The 21,852-nt window shown below is 45.7% G+C and overlaps 1 protein-coding gene across 1 annotated transcript; it reads left to right on the forward strand.

Annotated features, from left to right (window-relative positions):
• The first annotated feature begins 8,945 nt into the window (after positions 1–8,945).
• Sst (somatostatin) lies at positions 8,946–9,990 on the forward strand. Its single transcript, XM_050159959.1, has 2 exons — positions 8,946–9,083; positions 9,778–9,990. The coding sequence occupies exons 1-2, from the start codon at positions 8,946–8,948 to the stop codon at positions 9,988–9,990; spliced, it is 351 nt and encodes a 116-aa protein (XP_050015916.1).
• Positions 9,991–21,852: the final 11,862 nt, after the last annotated feature.

Below are 21,852 nucleotides of genomic sequence, written 5' to 3' on the forward strand. Positions count from 1 at the left end.
GGGGAAAAGCACCCGGATGTCTGGGCCTGGCTCTGGGAACCCAGTTGAGGTGGACTGGAAACGTGGTCCCAGTGTAGAGCAGAACTGAGCAGGTCTCATCCAGCTCTCTGGGCCAGTCTGAGTCAGTAGAAAGCAGAGAATGGCTTAGTGGTTGTATGCTCCCATGGCTGCTATTAACCGTTACGACAGTGACTTAAAACCACAGAAAAGTCTTTTCTTCCAGCTCTGGGGGTAGGGATGGAAATCTAAAACTGAGGTGTGAGCCAAGGCCACACTTCAAAAGATGAAAGGGTAGGAGGCTTTGTGGTACCTTCTAGCTTCTGGTGGCTCTGTGTGTACCAGGGCTCAGGGCCGTGTCACTTCTCTGCTGGTCTCCTCCGCCGCCTTTTCCTCCGTCTCCACTAAGGATTCCTGTCGCTGGTTACAGTCTCCACCTGGATAACCCAGGAGACCTAACCGGGAGAGCCCTAATTGGCTTACTTCTGCAAATTCCCACTTCTTTTCTTTTTTAATGATCCATTTATTTATTATATATACAGTGTTCTGGAAGAGCCGTCAGTGCTCTTAACCTCTAAGCACCCTCCAGCTACCAAACTCCCATTTCTGAACACACGCATATTGGAAGTTTCTAGGGGTTAGGAAAGAGACGTGAATTTGGGAAGCCACTCATCCTTTTACAGTTAGTAAACTCAGTGTTTCAATAAACAGGGAGCTGGGCAGCTCTGTGATGAGATTGTGTAAAAGAGTGGTTCTCGACTTTTCCTGATGCTGGGGCCTCTCAAACAATTCTTTATGCTGTGGTGACCCCCAACCTTAAAATCATTTTCGTTGCTGCTTCATAACTTTAATTTTGATACTGCTGTGAATCATCAAGTAAATAACGGTGTTTACAGATGGTTTTAGGTAACCCCTGTGAAAGGGTCATTTGAGGCCCAAAGTATCCACGGCCCACAGGTTGAGAAACACTGGTCTAGAAGGATGGGAAAGAAGCGGTGAGCACCAGCGCCTCCAGAATGGAAGGGCAGCTACAGAGCACCCCATCGGGATTGAGGAGCTCCAAGAAAACATTGAGCTGGGAACTTCAGTGGTCTGGCCATCTGCCCTGCGGAGTTCCACGGGGATCCAGGCCCCAATGCTACACAGTTCATTCCTTCATTAAAGATTAAATTGGAAGCGTCCGAATTTATTGCAAATGTTTAAAAGAAAGTATTTTAATAACTGAATGCAAGTGGGCATTAGGATAAGAAGTAAGGTGTCCCTCTGCATGTCAGAAAGAGAGGCGCTGGTCCGGAAGGGTCCTTGGAACCAGACAGGGAGATTGACTGGGAGCCCTGAAAAGCCTGGTAAGGCACGTCAGCAATGCAGAGAAGAGCCACAAGAGGGAGCTCACAACACACAAGACTCCTTTACTTCCTTTCCGCCGGCCAGAGAAGTGAGATCTGCTGGCGTGTGTGAGAAAAGGCAGTTATGTGCCTGGTTCTGGCAGCAGCTTCTAAGAAATGCGGCATTGATTGTACATATAGGTTCCGGAGTGGTCCATTCCCATGCAGGAGGAGAGTAGCTCTAGAACCCTTGCCTTCTAACTTGGTTTCCCCTCCAGCTCTTGTTCTTAGGAAACTTTCTGGCATGAACCTGCCAATTGGGCAGAATTCCTGAAATACATGTGCTCCTTCTATGTGGGCACTCCTAGTGCGCACGCGCGGGGCGGGGGTGGTCCCCAAATGCATTTGGGAAAGGGGAGAGGAGAGGAGAGGAGAGGAGAGGAGAGGAGAGAGAGAGAGAGAGAGAGAGAGAGAGAGAGAGAGAGAGAGAGAGAGAGAGACTTAGAGGGGGTTTGGTGGTCCCTTTTAGTGTTAACCCTTTCATCCCATGGCTCAGGGGGAAAAATCTGTTACTGGCCAAGCCTTTGGATTCTTCCTCAAGCCAAAAAAATGGAGTCTTGCTCATGTCTGATTGCATCTGACACAAACTGTTGAAACACTGGAAGTTTGAGAACAGAATTGATTTTGTGTGTTTTTGTGGGCTTCCCACTTCAAGCACAATGCCTGTAACACTGAGAATGAAACACTGGCTACAACCCGCCCTAAGCAGGATGCTCATCTGCTCTTGGTGGAGCCAGCAGAGGGCAGAGGAGCTCAGTTTAGCATCGGTAGACTCCCCTGTGAGTGCAGCCCAAGACAGCACAGCAGGTCTGGCTGGTTTTATGAGATTAGAAAACACCCCAAAGGACAGAGACACAGCATGATAGCCTGGAGGATTTACACATTTCTGCCTACCGATTACCAAAGCTTCTCCTGCAGGATAATACCCTTGTCGGGGAGCCAATCTCTGAGGCTTTAGGCATGAGCGCTGTGGGTCTGTAGAGAATAGAACAGGAGCTGCCCCAATCACAGCATGGTTTCCAACCGCTCGAGGGTGTGTGTGTGTGTGTGTGTGTGTGTGTGTGTGTGTGTGTGTGTGCAGGGGGAAGAGGGGGAAGGAACCAAGGATTAACTCATGGGGTACTTGTCACAAGGCAGCCGGGCGAAGTCAAGGGTCTGAATGGTGCCAGTCATGCAGCCCCAGCAGCGCCCCTCGCTTGCTTGGAATTACGGTGCTTTCTAAGGCTCTGGTCTAGACTAGGCTTCATTTCCCACCGCAGTTCTGCCTCTGCCTTCAACCCGGGGAACCCCTGGGAAAGCTACTGAGCAGGTTCTTCAGACTCCACAAAGCTGAGCCCCAGAGAGAAAGGGAGGGGAGGGTTTGATTGAGACAAAAGAGAGAATGGGAGCCAGGAAAACAATTGGGAGAGAGGACCAGTAGGGATACAGCAAGGAGGCAGAGGTGGACATGAGATGAATGAAAAAGACAAATGAGATGGGGGGGGAGTGGCCTGTGACCATTGATTTCTGGGGGGGGGGGGGGGAAGGTTGTGAAATTCCAGTTGCAAACATAGGTTTTTGAGTGTGAGGCCAGCCATGGAGCCAGGGTTAAGAGTAGTACTCAGATTTGAATGTGGGAAATTGAAAGCTGATTTCACAATGGCCTTTTGTGTTCAGATGGACTCTATCAACCTATCAACACAGAGGACTTCAAATCACTCCGAAGATGTCTTTTGCCTGCTGGTCTGAGGAGTAGGCCAGTGATCTCCAACCCTATTTTTCAGATCCATTGATGGAAGACTCTGGCCAAGACTGCTGCTCCTTACTAACTGCACTGGGAAAATTCTTGGAATGCCTCAGCTTTAAGTCTCTGAAAGTGGACACAGAGGGGGAAAGGATCTACCAGGCACCATCAGGGGACAGAGCTTGGCTTTCATTTCACGGGGAAGTCCTTAGGAGACTTTAAAGAGACCAAAGGAATTCACATAGAGAAGGGAGACGTGGGGGGATGACAGACACAGTAGTCCCTTCCCAACTCCTCCCCCCAGTGACCAGCTAGAGTGGCAGAAGATGCCTTGTTGCCAATCCAGCTGCAGAGGCGCTGTGGCACGGGGCCCCTGTCTGGTTGGCATTAACACACCCAGTCAACCATGAAACACAGCCGAGAGCTGGGTTAGGAACAGAAGCCTGCTTCGGCGGTTGATGATGTTTCCTGCCCAGGCCTCTTGGTCACTAGGAGGGCGTATATTTCAAACTCTATTAGGATGTCATAGGACAATGTAAACTCTCAGCATAGAAGCAACCACAGTGAGTAGTGTTTAGGTCGATTTATTTTCTTTTCAAAGTTCAGAAAGGAACAAGAGACCAATATGCATATGTCCTGGAAGACTACGCAGTGAGTAGCGTCTGTCAAGGGATGTGGTTCTTAGGAACCTGAGGCCTGTGATGCTTGTCCTACTCCCAGAATCCACAGAGGCATCACACGTAAGGAGGAAGAAGCTCATCTGCAACTTAAACATTGGTTTTCAACAACCACTTTGTGCCCAATTTTCTTGTTTTAAGATAAGGATTTTATATCAAGCCCCAACTGGCATTAGATTTGCTAGGTGGCTTCACAGAATTTTCTGCCACAATTTACCTGTTCTGACCTCTGTGTGCTGGAATTGCAGGTACAGGTCACCAAGCCTGGCCTGTGTCTAATGAGAATGCAGACATGGTTGGGACAGGTGACTGCACTTTGTGAGTCCCTAAGCTTGTGGATGAGACGCAGACCCTCAAGACACAGAAGTATATAGAATGACCTGGGAGGGCCTCAGACAATGGATGACGAAGACCCACTTTGGGGCACAGTAGAAAGCTGGTTCGTTCTTAGTATGGAGTCATTGGAAATATCTTGGAATGAACTATGTATGACCTAACTTTCAGAGAGGGATCAGAAATATTCCAGAAAGAGGAAACAGCAGGTACAAGTGGCTATGGGAGAGAAGAGGGCAATGTGCACTGAGGAACCAGAGCTTAGGGGACCAGGAGGACTGACTGATGAGGGGTGGCCTGGTGTGAGTCTGATTTAGAGAAGATGGATCTGGGGAAACATGCCTGCTTGGCGCTGTCTGTATTCGGACTTGAGGGCAGTGGGTTTAAAGCTTTTGTGGTGGAGGGAGAGAAGAGAAAGAACAGATAAGATAGTTCTAAGACGTCACCACACATTCCTCCCTCCAGACAATGTTAAACCCGCAAGCTTTTCACTCTCTGTTATCTACGGCAGTCACTGTGGTGTGGGCTCTGTAGAAGTTTGCAGACACGTCTGTCTCCATTGGCATCAGCAGCTTCATGGGGGTGAGCTGGACTCCTACAGCCGAGAGGACTCCTTGGAGGAATATGCACGCTCATTCTTGAGCTCCTTGATGGTAGAGGCATGTAGGAGAAAAGGTCCTCACGGGAGTGTCGCTCAAGCAGCTTTGCCCTTGGGGAGGAATAGGTTCTATACAGCTTGCTCTCATTTCTACCACCATACGCTGGCAAGTCTGCTCTCTGTAAGGAGAGGGTTGCATGCTGCAAGTGCATCTTCCTCCACCTGACTTAAACCTTTTGTGAGCCAGCTCTAAATCTAGAAAGCAATTCTAGTGAAACCATCCAAAAGAGTTAATCATTTCTAAATCACACCACATTTGTTTCCACGGTAAAGGTGTGAAAGAGAAAAGAGAGTTTTCTAGTGTGTGTGTGTGTGTGTGTGGAGGTCAGCATCCATTTGCTGCCTATTTGTGAAAACCTCTTACTTGGCCTCCAGGGCCATGCCCTCCATGCCCCCAGGAGGAAAGCTTGTCTAACTGGACCATGACATCAGTTTGAACAGCTTACTCCCTACAGTATTTGGCTGACTCATTCGGTACTTCCATCTAGCAACAGCAGCAACACCTTGCCTCCATAGTCTTCCACTGATTCATGGCTACCAGCACCTTCACTTCCGTTGCCTGACCTGGTTCTTAAACCCCGTAAGGACTGCTCTGGTGATGGTCGGCAAGAAAAACCTGGATATCTGTGCTTAGGGTCTCAGACACGTAGCCCGTGTCCCTCTAGACTGTTAATTTCCCCACCGATGACTGTGTTCCCAGTTTATTCTCACGGGAATGTAAAAGTGTTTCCATTTGCAAGATGCCCAAGAGAAGTCATTAGCATACGCCCAGGCTTCTCAAATTCTCAGCAACTCTCAGGAAAATTTCTTGCATTTTCAGAAATGTGAAAACATTCTAGAGGAACACAGACATTGTTCAATGTGTGTGCACACATGCACAAACGTGCACGGCTACTAATAATAATTAAGTAGAAACACTCACATTAATTACAAACCATCTTTCTGCAACTGGCCTTAGCTGGTGTTTCTAACTACCTTACTCTGCGTTCTATGTGTCCTCCACCCTCAGACAGCAATTGGGCAGGGTTAGGTTCTTTTTCTGGAGAAATGGACCATATCTTCCTTCCCGAAGGGCCCTTTGTCATCCTGCCTGGGTTAAACTGCTGTTGTTTCTCATTGACTCTAATTGAAGGACATGGTAATAACCAGAGACATCCTAAATGATCTCCTGCACCCCAGAAACAACTTCACTTCCATTGTGGAGAAACAATTAAATCACCCCCTACCCCTCAGCCCCCATCCTGCCAATCTGTATTAGTCACTCCTCCCAATACTATTATTCCTTTTTAAGCTGTTAGTTTAGGAGCATAAGAATCTCAAAGTGGCCAGGAGGAACTCTGAGCTTCCAGTTCAATGAAATGTTTGTTGTGTCTTTAAGCAGGAGCTCTGTCCCTTCTGGAACCCAAACTTCTAGGCCAGCAGAACTTTTGGTAACTGCAAGCAAGAATTTTCCTAGGCCACTAGGGGCGCTAGTGAGTCGAATCAGGTCCCGGCGAATCCTGGCTATGGGAGAAATATGGTGCATTTTCCTTTGATCATGTTACTCCCCTCCTCAGGCCCGGTGCAAAGTCCTTATGCTCTCAGGACCTCAGTCTCCTTCTGTGGCATGTGCAACTTAGCCTGCAGTGTTGGTGACCCCTAGAGGCTGCACAAGGAAGAGGGCAGGTGACTCTGGGTGACCACACGGACAGTCTACCTTCCCCTCTCAGCCTAGAGAGCTGGGACAGAGGTTCTGGGGATTATTTCAGGATGTGCAGGCTAGCGAGTTTGAGGCAGTCCAATGCTAAACCATCCTTTGTACTAAGACTGCCTGTTGCGGGGCATGAAAAAATGAGCCCTACCTTTTCTTTTAAGTGGCTCTCCGATTCCTAACAATCCAAGGATTGTAAGAGAGAACCCCAGGAGCCATTTCGACCATCGGCAGCCCCAGCACTTCAGGGGAGTGTGGGAGAAGCAGCTCCCGCTCCGCGATTCCAGAGTAGGTGCTCAGACAGCTCCCTGATCAGAAGAGTGTTTCCAGCAGGAAACAGCCGAGGAGACAAGACAGGGAAGGGGGGACCAGAGAGGAAAGCTGCCGAGAGGCAGAGTCTGAGCTAGGCATTAGCCAGGCACGGTGAGAAAGGGGGATGGGGAGGCAAAACAGTATATAGTCAGTTGTAACCTGGGGAGGCAAAGGCAAAAAAACAGTCAGTTGAAACCGTGAAAGCAAAAAGCGAAGCTGGGAGTGTAGGGAGAGGGCAGGTAAGGGCTGAGTGAGAAACAGTCTGAGAGAGATTTAGGAGAAGGGTATGGGAAGAGGAAAAAGAGAGAGGACAAACTGGAGAGGGAAAGGGCAGACGTGTGGACGGTCTGGAGAAGGAGGCAGATGACAGCGAGATGGCCAGATGCCACTTGTTCTTTAACTGGTTGTCTTTTTCTACCCTGTGGGGCTGCCAAGGGCCAGGTCATCTGAGAATGCCTCATGATGGGTGACCAGTACAGACTCTGAGGCACAACCTGGAGCCTGGAAGGATCTTAGGGTGCAGAGGGTACTACTGCCTATTTTCCAGGGCTGGGTTTCCTAGCTTTCCAGATTCATTGTTCTTGCAGACTGTTCACACATGAGTGATTTTTTTTCCAATTTAATGCTTTATTTTGGGTTTACCCTGCCTGGAATTGGTGAGCCCAAGAAGCTTTAGCACTTCCTGATGTTAATACTCTCTTTGCTTTGGCTTACAGATACAAAAGGGAATGTTATCCAAACCACTTCAAGATACCAGCTAACCCCTCTCACCTGTATACTTCCTAATCTGAATGCAAATATTGAAAATGATCTAACTCATGATGCACAGCCCATAGCAACACTGGGCAAATTCTCTGCTTCATTTGACTTCTGGGGATGCACATTAAAAAAAGAAAAAGAAAAAGAAAAGGAAAGAAAGAAAGAAAAAAAAGAAAAAACCCTCTACTATTGACTTCTTTAACACTCCCAAAATATTAACCCTTGAAGAGCCTGTGGAGATCACCTGTTCTGTGCCAGGAACAGAGCTGGCATCTTCCTAATAAGCAGTCTTGAAAACTGCAGCCAGAGCCCCCAACTAGATTCAGTCGCCAAACTAGATGACAAGCAGACCTTCTTAAACTTCCTCTGTAGTAGAAGGCAAAGGCTCCTAGAGTCTCTTGATCTTTTCCCCACACAGACACACAATGGCCGGCACACTGCTGGGGCTCCTGGATTTTTATGTGCCTGTCCTGGGGATTCCTAACCTAGGGTTCCTTCTACTGGCCAGAGATCTGTCAGAACAATCATCGTGGCAAGCAAGAACCCTGGCCTTGGAGTCCAGATGTCTAGTCTTTGCTCCAGAGCGATTGTTTGCTAATCTCTTCGGCATTCTTCACTGAACTTCTGAGGCATTATTGTATGATTTCTGAGACTGCTTTGCAGGGCTGTTTCCAGGTGTAGTTCCCCTCCCTCCTCTTCTCTCTCATGTGTGTTTGTCCCTCCCGGGTCTTTCTTTTGTCACACTAGAAGGATAGGTAGATTAGACAAAAGTGAGGTCCCCTTAAGGCCCAAGTCATCCTTTTTCCTACAAGGCTTTAGGAGATGAAGGGAGAGAAAATAGTTCAGCTCCCTTAATTGCATATTTCGTTCTCACATCTGCTCCTAGACGATGGCTTTAAGTCTCATTTATCATACAACCCAGTTAAGTAGGATGGCTAGTTCAGTAGTCCGGATATGGAGACAGGTACCCAACTATGTGTGATGCTGTGTTTACTGGCCAAGGACTGGGTATTTTCTCTGTAATTGAGTGCGCACGTAATGTGACTGAACTATGGAATACACATGTCAGCATTGAGTGAAAGTAAGATTGTGTGGTCTGTGTGGCGTGGGGAATTTCATGTGCCTGCGTGGGTGCAGGCTTTTTTTCTTTTCCTTTTTAAAAATAAGCCACTTTAGATTGTGTCGCCTCCCCTCTCTTCTGTGATTGATTTTGCGAGGCTAATGGTGCGTAAAAGCACTGGTGAGATCTGGGGGCGCCTCCTTGACTGACGTCAGAGAGAGAGTTTAAAAGGGGGAGACCGTGGAGAGCGCGATAGCGGCTGAAGGAGACGCTACCGGAGCCGTCGCTGCTGCTAAGGACCCGCTTCCGCTGACCCACCGCGTTCCAGCTAGGCTGCCTGTGGCCGCGGAGATGCTGTCCTGCCGCCTCCAGTGCGCACTGGCCGCGCTCTGCATCGTCCTGGCCTTGGGCGGTGTCACCGGCGCCCCCTCGGACCCCCGACTCCGTCAGTTTCTGCAGAAGTCTCTGGCCGCTGCCGCAGGAAAACAGGTATGGAAATGCCCGGGACTCGTCTCTCTTGTGAATTCCCCACCTTCCCGAACCCTTAGCTTTGCTGAAGCCCCTGCGACAGGTGTTTGGCTAGCGCTTCTCAGAGTCGCTCAGCCCCTCAGGGAAACTTTCGAAGTGTGGGGTCCCCTCTTACTCTATCCCGACTTGATCAGAGCTGTTGGATCGTCTTACAGGTAAGTTCCTCCCTGGCGTCCAAGAAAATTCACAAACTTGGGTAAGGAGGGACTGGGCTCTATCCCTGGTGCTGCCACGAGGGTTGCTGACCCAGGTCCTGAAGCGCGGTGCTAGTCCACAAAACGAGGCTGGGGCGAGGGAGTCTGCAGTCTGGCGCGGAGGCTTGCCTTTACCTCGGGGATGGGGTAGGGGTGGGGGACCGCAAGAATTCAGGTCCACTCTGTATCTCAGAGAAGGGAAATAGAGCTGCGCAAACGTTTGGCTTTCTATTTATTTATAAAACCACCTTTGTTTTAATCACCTGCGGTTTCTCTGGGTTTTAAGCCTATAGAGACAAAGCAGATTTGGGTTTTTGGAAGGCTCCCCGCCCCCATAATCTAGTGAATACATCAACCATCCGTACCATTGTGAAAACTGGATTTTGAGTGGCTATTATTTTCAAACTACATTTCCCCCTTTCTCCCATTACTCCTTTTGCTCCTCTCTCTGCCCTATCCAGGAACTGGCCAAGTACTTCTTGGCAGAGCTGCTGTCCGAGCCCAACCAGACAGAGAATGATGCCATGGAGCCCGAGGACTTGCCCCAGGCAGCGGAGCAGGATGAAATGAGGCTGGAGCTGCAGAGGTCTGCCAACTCGAACCCAGCCATGGCACCCCGGGAACGCAAGGCGGGCTGCAAGAACTTCTTCTGGAAGACCTTCACATCCTGCTAGCTTTAAGATCGTTGTCTCAGCCAGACCTCTGACCCTCTCTTTAATCCCAATCTCTCTTCCTTAACCTCCATTCCCTCAATGCTCAACTAGACCCTGCATTAGAAATCGAAGACTGTAAATAAAAAATAAAATTATGGTGAAATTATGAAAAAACCCCATGTGTTTGACTTCTTATTGAGTTAATTGTTTTGTTCAAAAATACATGATAAACTTGATGAATGTGTTTTCATAAACACATTCTAGGTATGCATGAAAATGCTCATAAACATGCATTTAAAATTCCCTGTGGTAATAAAGGTTGGATTTTGAAAGATGGGTCACTTAAAACTTACATAACTTCAAATGTCCATACAGTGATGCATGTATCCAAATGATGGCTATTGGGAACAGCTGCCACAAACATCATTTACATATTAAAGACATTTGGAAATAGATGTTGGGTTGTCAGAATGTCTTTGAGAACTTATGGGCAGGCAGACTGATGTATTCAGCTGGGTACTGTGGTGCTGCACAGAATACATGACGTATTTAAATTAGAAAGAAAATGATGAAGAAGAGGTGGAAGGACTTCACTTAAACAGCTAAAATAAACTTTCAGCCTTTAGAATCTGTTTTCAGTTTGTGAACATTCAGCTCTAGAAAAGCCATTGGCTTTATATCTTCTTTGACAGTTCTCTCTGCACCTGAAGAGGGCTAGAAGATCCCCCCCTTTTAAAGGCATGCACCTAGTGTTCACAGGGGAGTTAGTTATCCCTCGTTATAAAATTAAGGCCCAGGAATTCTGTGGGTTGCAGAAAAGTGTCGGGTTCCTCCACCAGATGCTGCAGCGTACTAAAGGTATCCATGCTCAAAACCCTCATCACAGAATAGCGGGAGGAGCCATCTCAAGCCTTTTTGGTCCCGGCAACATAGGAGTCAGATAAAAAGCAAAATCCCAATAATAAATAATCAATAAATTATAACTGTTATTATTATCATTAAACAACAATAGTAAATGAGACTACTCAAGATGAAGATTAGAATATTAATGATTTAACTCATAGAGTACAGAAATAGAGGTCTTTGGAGGGAGGGGATACGCGTTTTAACCCTCACAGCTGCTGGATTAATAAACCAAATATAAAATGAGCATAAATAGAATAGTAAAACTTACTAAAGGGGCAAATAAAGACCAAAGAGGAATTTCAGATTTTACAGGAAATACGTGAGCTCAGTAAAGCATACTTTGAGTAAGAATGTGTTTTTGTGGCGGCTAATTTCTGAGAAGCTGATCAAAAATGGGAAGAGTAGCCCACTCCCTTTACTGATCTCTATGAGAACAAAGCTCCCTCATCTGTGGTGGGTGTTCAGGACGGCACCAGTGCATGTCCACTTCAAGGCTGTGTCTTTGTTGACATGACAGCCTTATGCATGTCGGCTGCCGATAAACTGCAGAGGAATAGAATCACGCTATTAAGAGAACACAGTGCCACTGTTTCCTGAGCAGTCAATAAGCCACACGGGTACAAGGAGATTTCAAACGTTTGCTATCATCTTTAGCTGTCAGTTTCTAACAGCAGCATGGGCATCAGCAAGAATTACCCAACCATGTGCCTGCACATAAACGGGGCCGTTAACATTTAAATGCCGTTACTTTTTGACAACATAACCTACCTTTGAGCCCTAATACTTTTACCTCCATAAGGAGAATCATGTTGTAAGTAAAGGGGACTCATATCCCTTCCAGTTTTCCCTGACATTTTAGGCTTTGACCATGACAAAGGTACCTGAGGAATACTGGTCTGGTTCACTTAGAATAATGTATAAGGGATATATGTCATGAGCCAAGGGGGGAACAGTAGGGGAAGGACACAGATTAGAATCCAGAACGGCACATGTGAAATTGCCATAATGAAAACCATTACTTTCTGTGCCAACCTAGAAGTTCGGAAGAAAGAAAAGTGCATAAAAGATATGATCATTCTACCTCTCTGCATTTGAACATACAGAGGCCCATGCCTTTTACTTCCCAAGCTTCTCCTAGGTTGGATTCTCTGGACAATCCCCCGAGGGCTGGCTGCATCTCATTCGCAAGGCGCCTCTCAGGAGCTTCCATCTCCTCTGACTCAGGCTTCGGCATTCTTGAATGACCTGCTGTCTCTTCCAGGGAGTGAGCTTGAGTAAACACTGTTATTTTCTAGATCTTAGTGTCCCGATCTGAGAGAGGAGTGCAAGTCTGTGGACCCATACCTCACCCCCGGCATGGTGAGGCTTTGTTTGATCAGCATTTTAAAGTTCTTAGGACCAGATGAGCCCTGGCTTCTGTTCGATGCTAGGGTTAAGCTTCTTTTGGGATGGAATGCGTTTTCTAAATGCTGCTAAGACAAGAGTCTGCTTTTTCCTCTTCCCATGAGCAGAACACCTAACACAGCCTTTTAAACCCATTTATATGCTTCTTGCTCTATACAATTCTTGCTTTATTCTGTCAGATGAATGCAGCCTTTCTGATCATTTACCACACTGCTTGCTTATCCTATTCTGCTCTTTGCTACGGTTGCCTGAGTGTGTAGTGGAGAGTAAGCATTCACATATGAACTTCTTTGGGGCAAACACATGTTCAGGCAGTGTCTCATACACTGTTGTTTTTTTTTCATGTATTTTATTTTTAACCATGGGGAGTGTATGTTTGTGTGTGCATGTGCTCGTGAGTGCACAAACACGCATACTTGGGCATTTATGTTGGGGCCTGCAAAGGTCAGAGTTACAGGAAGCTGAGAGTCACCCAGTATGGGTGCTGAGAATCTAACTTGGGTCCTCAGCAATAACAGCAAGTACTCGTGACCCTGATCCATCATCTCTTTAGTCTCTTGTAGGGAGTATGAAGCATCGTAGCTTGTCACTGTTCACTGAAAAAAAAAAAAAAAAAACAATAAACAATCTATGAGCTTCCCTGTCAATGAAGCAAATTTCTACTTTTTAGTTGACAAGACTCTTCTTCAGTGCTTGATTTAGCGTTAGCGATCACTGTATTTGTGGCTGGTGTGACAGCGGAAAGGTACAGAGCATTGCTGGGAGTTTAATATAAGCACTGAAGCACGAGAATTGCAAACCTCCTCGGGTCTAGCTGTCTTTAACCCATCTCATCAAGCCCTCAGCAGGGGCTGATTCATTGCCCACCAATCACGGCTCACGGGCACAGAGAACAGATCATCAGCATTTTCTTTACGTTTGTTTATTGTGACATCAGTGAAGTTCTGTTCTGGATACACACGCAGGTTTGGTTTCTGCTTTCAATTCAACTGAAGATACAACAAGGTCTTTACTCCTCAGGCTAAGCTGTACCACTGATCCCTGTTTTTTAGGGGAGGTCAAGGGGGCTATGGTATCATTCAGCAGCCAAGACTAGACTTCGGCTTCCAACTTCCTGTTTCAGCTCTCTAAGGGATGAAATTATAGATGTGTGCCACCTCGTCCAGCTCGCTCTTTTCATTTATGTGCCTATTAACTGAACAAAACCAGTTATTGAGTAAAGACTCCACGCCAAGTCATTTCCTGGGCATTAGAAGACAGGAGCTGTCAGAGGCATTTCCAAAAGATTGAATGCATGCTAGGCAGCGAGACAGAGAGAAAGAGTGCGCACGCACACACACACACAAACCTCACCTGAATTTGTTCCATGCCTGGCAGGTAATATCCAAAATACATATCACATGACTACCATTTCAAGTTTCTTGCTTGTAGCTCTAAGTGTGCATGATGTAAACACAATCCCGTTTTCTGGAGACATAACTCACGCCTGTCAATCTGAATGCTCAAAATGGGAGGGGGCTGTTATGAAAGGGGTTCTAAGATCAGCCTGCTCACCTTACTTCTTTTACTGAGAGAAGATAGGAATCATTTGGACTCCCTAATAACACAGTAACTTGAGTAAGTAGAGTTTGGGAAAATCCTAGGTTACCCTTGTTATCCCCCCCAAGGTTGTTGACTTGGTTATTTGACCCCAAAGTAGTCTGGCCGTCTCCATAATTGATGGTTTATTAGTCTGCTGCAAATACTTAGGCTTTGTAGTTTCCTTGCATCTTGGAGGGACAAGGAAGTGTTATAGAACAAACATTAGAAAGGAACGATGAAGGCACCGATTAAGGGAGAAAGAAACTCAAGCGTAACACTGCATTAGACTTAGGATGTGAAGAATGACTCTGTCTTGGAATAGAGACAAAGGAGCTGTCCTGGGAGGCAGATGGATCTTTACAATGATCTGGCAGGGCTGGTGAGGTGACCTTCCCAGAATTCTTCATCCACATCTTCACAACTAGGGAACACGTACCTCTCAGTCCTCCCCAGCTCTTTAACAAGCTAGAGGGGATGCTTTAGTTCTGGTGTTTGGATTTTCATTAAAGGGCTTCTGAAAGCTTGGAAGCTGTGCTTGTATAATACGTCTCTAGCCTTCAGTGAGCTGAGGACAGTGATCGGGACGCGCTAATCAGGAATGGCTAAAGGCTGCTGGAGGGGTTTGTGCCGAGTAACAGGAGAGCAGAGGCCACTGGAAACTCCTCTTTCTCTAAGCCAGATTTCTTACTAGTTTTACATAAAGGCTTCCAAGCCTCAATGATTCCATTCCAGATGGAATAAATAAGATATAGGTTTACTGAGGCAGTCTGCCTTTCTATAATATAGGATAACTTGAAACATGCTATAACATTCCTGCTTTGCAGATGAGAAAAATGAATCACAGACTCGGTAACTTGTTTAAGAGACACAGTGCTGGAACCAGAGTGTCTAATTTTTAATCCAATTTTCTTCCCACTGGTTCTTAGGGGAAGGGGTGGAGTTACACAAAACCTGTAACTTGTCTAGTGAATTAGAAACAGCTTGGCTTTAGACAGCCTTGACTCATTTCTCCACACAATACAAAGGAGATTTACTTCTCCATTATTGCTAGAGTAACAGGGGACTTGAGCTCTGGGATTGGGGTTTGGTTTTCTGAATTTGCTAGAAGCGCTGTTTCTCAGGAATTGCTTGTAACTTTTCTTTTTCACGTGTTAAACATTATGTCCTTGGCTTTGCTGAATGAGTGAACGAAAGCCAGAGAGCAGCATCATTGGCCTGGGGGCTTAAACCCTTTTCTTACCTCATGCACAAGTTTTACCGAAAGCCAGGGTTGACACAGCTACAAAGCTATTGGCTGCACTGCTAAGTGTGCGGGGCAAGCCAGTCGTGACACTGAAGACTGGGGAGTAGCCACTGCTATTGTTTGTCCCACAGCGGTCGATGGGACAGCAGTGACCCACGGTGAATCTTTCAGAGTGGACCCTCTGTAGAGGGGATTAGGTCACGGAGGCACCACGCGGGAGGAAATGAATGCTGATTTTTGTAAAGTGGGTTGGGTCTCGCAGGAATGATTCCTTCCTCACAAGAGTGAATTGTTGCAAAGAGCAAGCTCGATGCTTCCCTGAGGTTTCTTCCTTATCTTTCTCATTGTGTGACCCCCTCTCTCACACATGTGCCCTGTCACACGGTACCATCTGCTGTGTCTTGACAAAGCCAGGAGGGTGACATCAGAAGCTGAACAGATGGGGCCTCCTGATCTTCAATTTCTAACCTCTGCACTGTGAGATAATGAAACACCTTTCCCGTGCAAAGCACCTAGGCTCAGACCTAGGTGTGTTTGTATGCTTGTCTGCTTTTCAGACAATCTCACTTTATTATCCTGCCTGGTCTTCAGGCTTGTCTTCTTCCAGTATTAGGTACCCATGTAGCTGGAATTACAGGCATATGCCAACATTCCTAGATTTCTTTTCTTTCTTTCTTTCTTTCTTTCTTTCTTTCTTTCTTTCTTTCTTTCTTTCTTTCTTTCTCTCTCTCTCTCTCTCTCTCTCTCTCTCTCTCTCTCTTTCTCTCTCTCTCTTTCTTTTTCTTCAGTTGAATCTAAAATAAAAAAAAATACTAACCTGGGATTTAGAGGTTGTGAAACTTTTTTTTCTCTTCCTCCTTTTCTTAGTTTATTTTATTATAAATTAACTTAAAATCTATTCTTTGAGTATTTCATACACGCATACAATATGTTATGATTATATTTACCATCATTTCCTGCCTCTAATTCCTCTCTTAGCCCTCAAAACTTGATGTGCTTTTTATAAAAACACTATACAACTGTGTCCAATTAGTGTTACTTGTATGTGCATAAGTATTGGGTCATCTGCTGGCCTTTGGGCAAACTATTAGTGCATCCTCTTTTCCTTCTCTTCCACCATGTTCCCTGAGCATCCACGGAGAAGCTGATGAGGATGTCCCCATAGGGCTGAGCCCTCAAAGCCACTTACTATCACCATTGACCAGTTAGAAGTCTCTTCTTTAAAGGGGTACCCTCATCCATTGCTGGTGGGAATGCAAACTTGTGCAACCACTTTGGAAAGTAGTGTGGCCGTTTCTCAGGAAATTGGGGATCAACCTACCCCTGGACCCAGTAATACCACTCTTGGGAATATACCCAAGAGATGCCCTATCATATGACAAAAGCATTTGTTCAACTATGTTCATAGCAGCATTGTTTGTAATAGNCTCCTCTCTCCTTAGTCCTTTAACCAAACAGTAGGAACTCTCTCTCTCTCTCTCTCTCTCTCTCTCTCTCTCTCTCTCTCTCTCTCTCTCTCTCTTTCTTTCTCTGTGTGTGTGTGTGCATGTGTCTGTGATTGTATTCATACACGTGTGCTCAAATATCTGAGGAAGCCAGAAGGTTCCTTACAATGAAGTTACAAGTGTTTGTGAGTCACCCTACACGGATGCTGGAAATCCAAACTCTGGTCCTCATGGTTGAGTAGCAAAGTCTCTTAATTGCTGAGCCATTTCTTCAGCCCCTGTTTGTAACAGGGCCCCAGACCTTAGTAGGCCCCCAAACCTTAGCACAACTGACTCCATGATGGAAGTACCAATGCAGGCTATAAAACTCAGCATGTAGACAGCACCACCTGCCAAAATGAAAAAAAGACCTAATCCATCAAAGTCCATAGCTCTGAGAAAGTCTCTAAATTGCTAAATTGTACTAACCTTGTTTTTTGTCTTCTGTAGTTATTTTTGGCTAATTGTTCTTGCTAGCTAAAGTATGTTATCTCAGAATATGGTTTTTGACTGAAAAGCTCACCAGCTAATAAAGATTTTCTTTTCAAATCTTTTAAAATTTACTTTTATTTTATGTGTATTGTTTTTTGGCATATAAGTATGTCTATGTGAAGATGCCGCCAGAATCCCTGGAACTGTAGTTACAGACAATTGTGAACTGCCATGTGGGTGCTGGGAGTTGAACATAGGTCTTCTGCAAGAGCAGCCAGCCAGTGCTCTTGACCATGGAGCCATCTTTCCAGCCCTACTGGCCTGGGTATGAAAAAGCCTGGGATAAAACCGGACTCGCTGAATATAGCGGACAATGAGGACTACTGAGAACTCAAGAACAATGGCAGTGGGTTTTTGATCCTACTGCACGTACTGGCTTTGTGGGAGCCTAGGCAGTTTGGATGCTCACCTTACTAGACCTGGATGGAGGTGGGTGGTCCTTGGACTTCCCACAGGGCAGGGAACCCTGATTGCTCTTTGGGCTGACGAGGGAGGGGGACTTTATTGGGGGAGGGGGAGGGAAATGGGAGGCGGTGGCGGGGAGGAAGCAGAAATCTTTAATAAATAAATAAAAAAAGAAGTCTCTTCTTTAGCTGCTGCTTACTTCTAAGAGAAGTGTTATTTTTTTCTGATAACAAGGTTGGCAGCAGTTGAGGCTGTAGTATACATATTTAGAAAGCAGTGTGAAAACATGACCATTTAGTAGAATTTCTCTACTAAAAAGGTCTAGGGCTTATGACCTTATGGCTTTGATAAATTTTATAGTACCATAGCAAGCATGCATCCTCCCCTGTCGAGCAGGCTTCAAATCCTGTCAGACATTAGATGGTGACCTTGTTACAGTCACGCCATGATTGAACTAATGGTAACATCTTGTTGGGCAGGTTGGTGTTGTAGCACACAGGATCCAGCACTGGGTAAGATCATTAATGTTTTTTCCCTCAACACCGTGAAGAGCACAGTCTGGCAGTGTGAGCACTAGACAACATGGAGGAATTTCTGTGCCAGTTTGAGATTGACTTCTCTATGTCCTGAAACCAAAATACATGGTATCTTCAGAAATAGGGTCTTACCATTTAGTTATAGTTGTTAACCAAGAGCAAGGGCAAGAGCTTGTGTTAATTTTGGAGGCATCTGGGCTCCCTGACTAATAGATCATAGGGAAGTATCCCACGTCTAGTACTGCAATTTTTGTTTAATAACCCATACTTTCTGGAAACAGCATTGTCTATTCATACAGGATGCCTCTATTTGAACTCAATTTTGATTATTACAATTTGAAATTAGTTTAGTCGTTAGTCTGTTTCCAAAAGATTTTTTTCATATTAGTTTTGGTTAACTCACTCTTCAACTTCTCTCCACTATTCTCCATTCTACCCTCATCATTTCTCCTACCCATTCCACCCCATCACTCTCCCCATCCACTACACCCCCATCATTTCCCCCATCCACTACACCCCCATCATTTCCCCCATCCACTACACCCCCATCATTTCCCCCATCTATTCAACCCCCATCATTTCCCCCATCTATTCGATCCGCATCATTTCCCCCATCTATTCGATCCGCATCACTCTCCTCCATCCATTCAACCTGCATCATTCTCCCCATCCATTCAACCTGCATCATTCTCCCCATCCATTCAACCTGCATCAATCATTCTCCCCCATCCATTCAATCCACACACATTGTTCTTCCCCATCCAACAACTCGCATCATTTCCCCCACTCATTCAAACTGCATCATTCCCCCATTCTTTTATATAATATGTGTTCTACTTTCCCTTCCAGTTATCTTTTTAAATCGAGTTTCATGATGGTAGGTTTCCATTTGTCTCCTTCATGTATTTTCCTTTGGTTAACCCTTTCTTCCCTGATTCCCCACATCCCCTGACACCCCTCTTTGCTTAACCTTTTCTGCCCCCCCCATACTTATATTTTATCTGTAATACACCATCATCCTCTCCCTCAGTGCCTCTCTCTCAATACTAGCCCTTGAAACTGATGGGAGCAACTTTTATAAGCAAGCATTTATGCCACTGAAGTTACAATGTCTCACAGGGTCTCAAATAAACATTCTAGGTCACCCAAATGGTCACTTCATTTTTACTAACTTTCACATAGGTGTTTCATTAAGATGATGATGACGACATCATTATCTCAATATTAAATGGTATTATCAAAATAAATATCTCCAAGAAATTCATGCATTTAAAGTAGAGTTCAAGTAGGAAAATGAAGCACACTGCCAGTTAATTGCTGCTTAATTCACATTTCCTGTTTTAAAATGTAAAATTTCAGTTGCCATGTGCATTAAGGGCAGACAGCACTTTTGCAAAGGAAAACACGAAGCTGCCCTGGATTGCCATCCTCAGAGAGCCATTTGCTGGCTGTGAAATACAAGCGCGAGGAGCTGAGATTTGAAAAGCAGACTGAGGCACAGATCTTTGTCTTTCTGTTCCATCTCCGTTTGCCAAGCACTCCCCACACTAGGGTGACACCGATTTTATAAGATATGTCCATCCTCTGTTCTGTGTCTCCTTCTTCTGAGTTAAAAGATTTCCCTCCTGGAAAGAGAAGGGAGGAAGACAAGGATCAGGAAATAAACACAACTTGTAAGATCCGAAAGCTACCAAAAGAAGATTTGAAAGGGTACAGAGGCAATAAACAATGTCTGGGAGGAGAACATTCTGGTCCTAGATCTGTCTCAAACCTGTTGTAAGAGCTTTGGGAGTGCAGCTCTTATGAGTTGGTACCTCAGTTGGGAGGGCCTTCGGTATGCAGCTGCCTTAGACTCTTCCAGGTAATTGAAACACACTCAGCACCTCACTGAGCTAAACTTGGGCGAATTGTCCCTATGGTTTGTCATCCCACCCTATCAGGGTGCACAGGCATTTTTGAAAGACCACACAACACAAACGGCATCTGGATAGGAATTGACAGAACTATGGATAAGTTGGAAAGGAGTGGCAGATGCCCCTTCATGAAACCAAGGCTGAGTGATATGGGGGTGGAGAGTATACATAGACAAGCCCAGTATTGCTGCCCTTTCCCATGCAGCTGGTACAGGATGCTATGCCTCTATTCTTTAGCAGTGATTGCATTACTCCCTGCAGTGAGTGCTAGGACATAAAACGAAGGTCAAGGCATCTGAGAGCAGAGAATCAGTGGGACGTTTCCCAAGGTGCGTGGCACGGCATGACTATTTGATGAGTGAAAGGCAACACAACCATATAAGGAGACCTCCAAACTATAAAACAGACCGTAGACCACATTGCAAATCCTGAAAGTAGCATATATGGGAAGGGGCCACAATCAGAGGGCGGCTTCATTTGTGTGGCCTTTCTTACAAGTGAAAAGATATGTGGCTGAGCCTCAGCTGTCTTCCCAGAGAGAGCTTGCTCTAGTAAGGGGGGATTGCAATAGGAAAATAGAGTCTATCTATTCTAGTCTATCCTCTGCATCAGCCTTTTATTTGACAGGGAGGAAAATGAAACAGAGGTGCTGAGTTTCTATTTCTTTTGACTGAAAACTCCACAGGAAAGAAACTATAAGTTGGATCCATGCCAAAGAGCCCTCCCTTGAGATCCACAAACATGGATTCGGGTGAAGAATCAGAGGGCGGAGAGGAAGAGAGTGAGGTGGAAGTGCCAGAAGGGACCCTCAGATCTGACCTTCAACATAGAAGAAGAGGACATGTACCATTTTCCATGTAGATGGGAGTTTTGATAATGGCCCAGTAGAGGAAACTATTGGTAATCAGTGAATATGCTGAATCTAGACTGCTCGAGCTGGTACTTTCAAATAAGCAATGAAAGAACCTCCCACCAGACTGTCACATGAGGGAGTAGGGCACAGGTGGATGGCATCCTTCAAGGTCCATGGAAACGAAGAAACAGGATAATAAAGTTACACAACCCTCTTTGAGACAAAGGCTGCATAATGGTAGACAAGACAAGGTAAATCACAAGACTGGCTCATACTGTGTCTCTGTGTCTCTGACTGAGATCTTCACCGGAAGACAGGAAAGAGGGACAGGCATTGCTGAAACAACTGAGCTTTAGATGGAGTGTCTCATGTTAATTCACAGAGATTTAAGAGGTCAGTTCAGCAGGCATCTCAGGATGGTAAGAGGTCTCGGGGGCTTTGCTAAGTTCCATAGTGTGTTGTGGTCTCTGAAAGGCAGGAGCATCTGTTGTGGAATATTAGTGTAAGATGTATTACATTCATTTCTGCTGTGGAACATTTGCTTAATGATGCAAAGATGTGCTGCATTCTTTCACCTTGCATTTGTTTAACTCTGTGAAGCTGTGTTACTTTGCCTGCCTAAAACACCTGATGGGTCTAAAAAGAGCCAAATGGCCACTAGCTAGACAGGAGAAGGATAGACAGGGCTAGCATGCAGAGAGAATAAAAAGAAGAGAGAAGCAGGAAGAGTGAGAAAAGGAGGAGAGGAGGATGCCAGGGGCCAGCCACCCAGCCAGCCATTGAGTAAGAAGAAAAGAGAGGTATGTAGAACAGAGGAAAGTAAAAGTCCAGAAGCAAAAGGTAAACAGAATAACTTAAGCTAAGAAAAGCTGACTAGAAACAAGCCAAGCTAAGACCAGGCATTCGTAAGTAAGAATGAGTCTCTGTGTATTTATTTGGGAGTTGGATGGCGGGCTCCCCAAGAGCAAAGAGTTAAAATAAACCTACAAGCATCTCTTACAGATGCCAATGACTTTGAACAGTATGCAAAACTGGGTTTTTAAAGTTCTAAAGCAGTCAAGAAGGA

The sequence above is a fragment of the Alexandromys fortis genome, unplaced genomic scaffold, assembly GCF_014885135.2.
Source record: "Alexandromys fortis isolate MF-2015 unplaced genomic scaffold, M_Fortis_MF-2015_v1.1 scaffold_100_3062768_6864082, whole genome shotgun sequence".
In the NCBI taxonomy this organism is placed as follows: domain Eukaryota; kingdom Metazoa; phylum Chordata; class Mammalia; order Rodentia; family Cricetidae; genus Alexandromys; species Alexandromys fortis.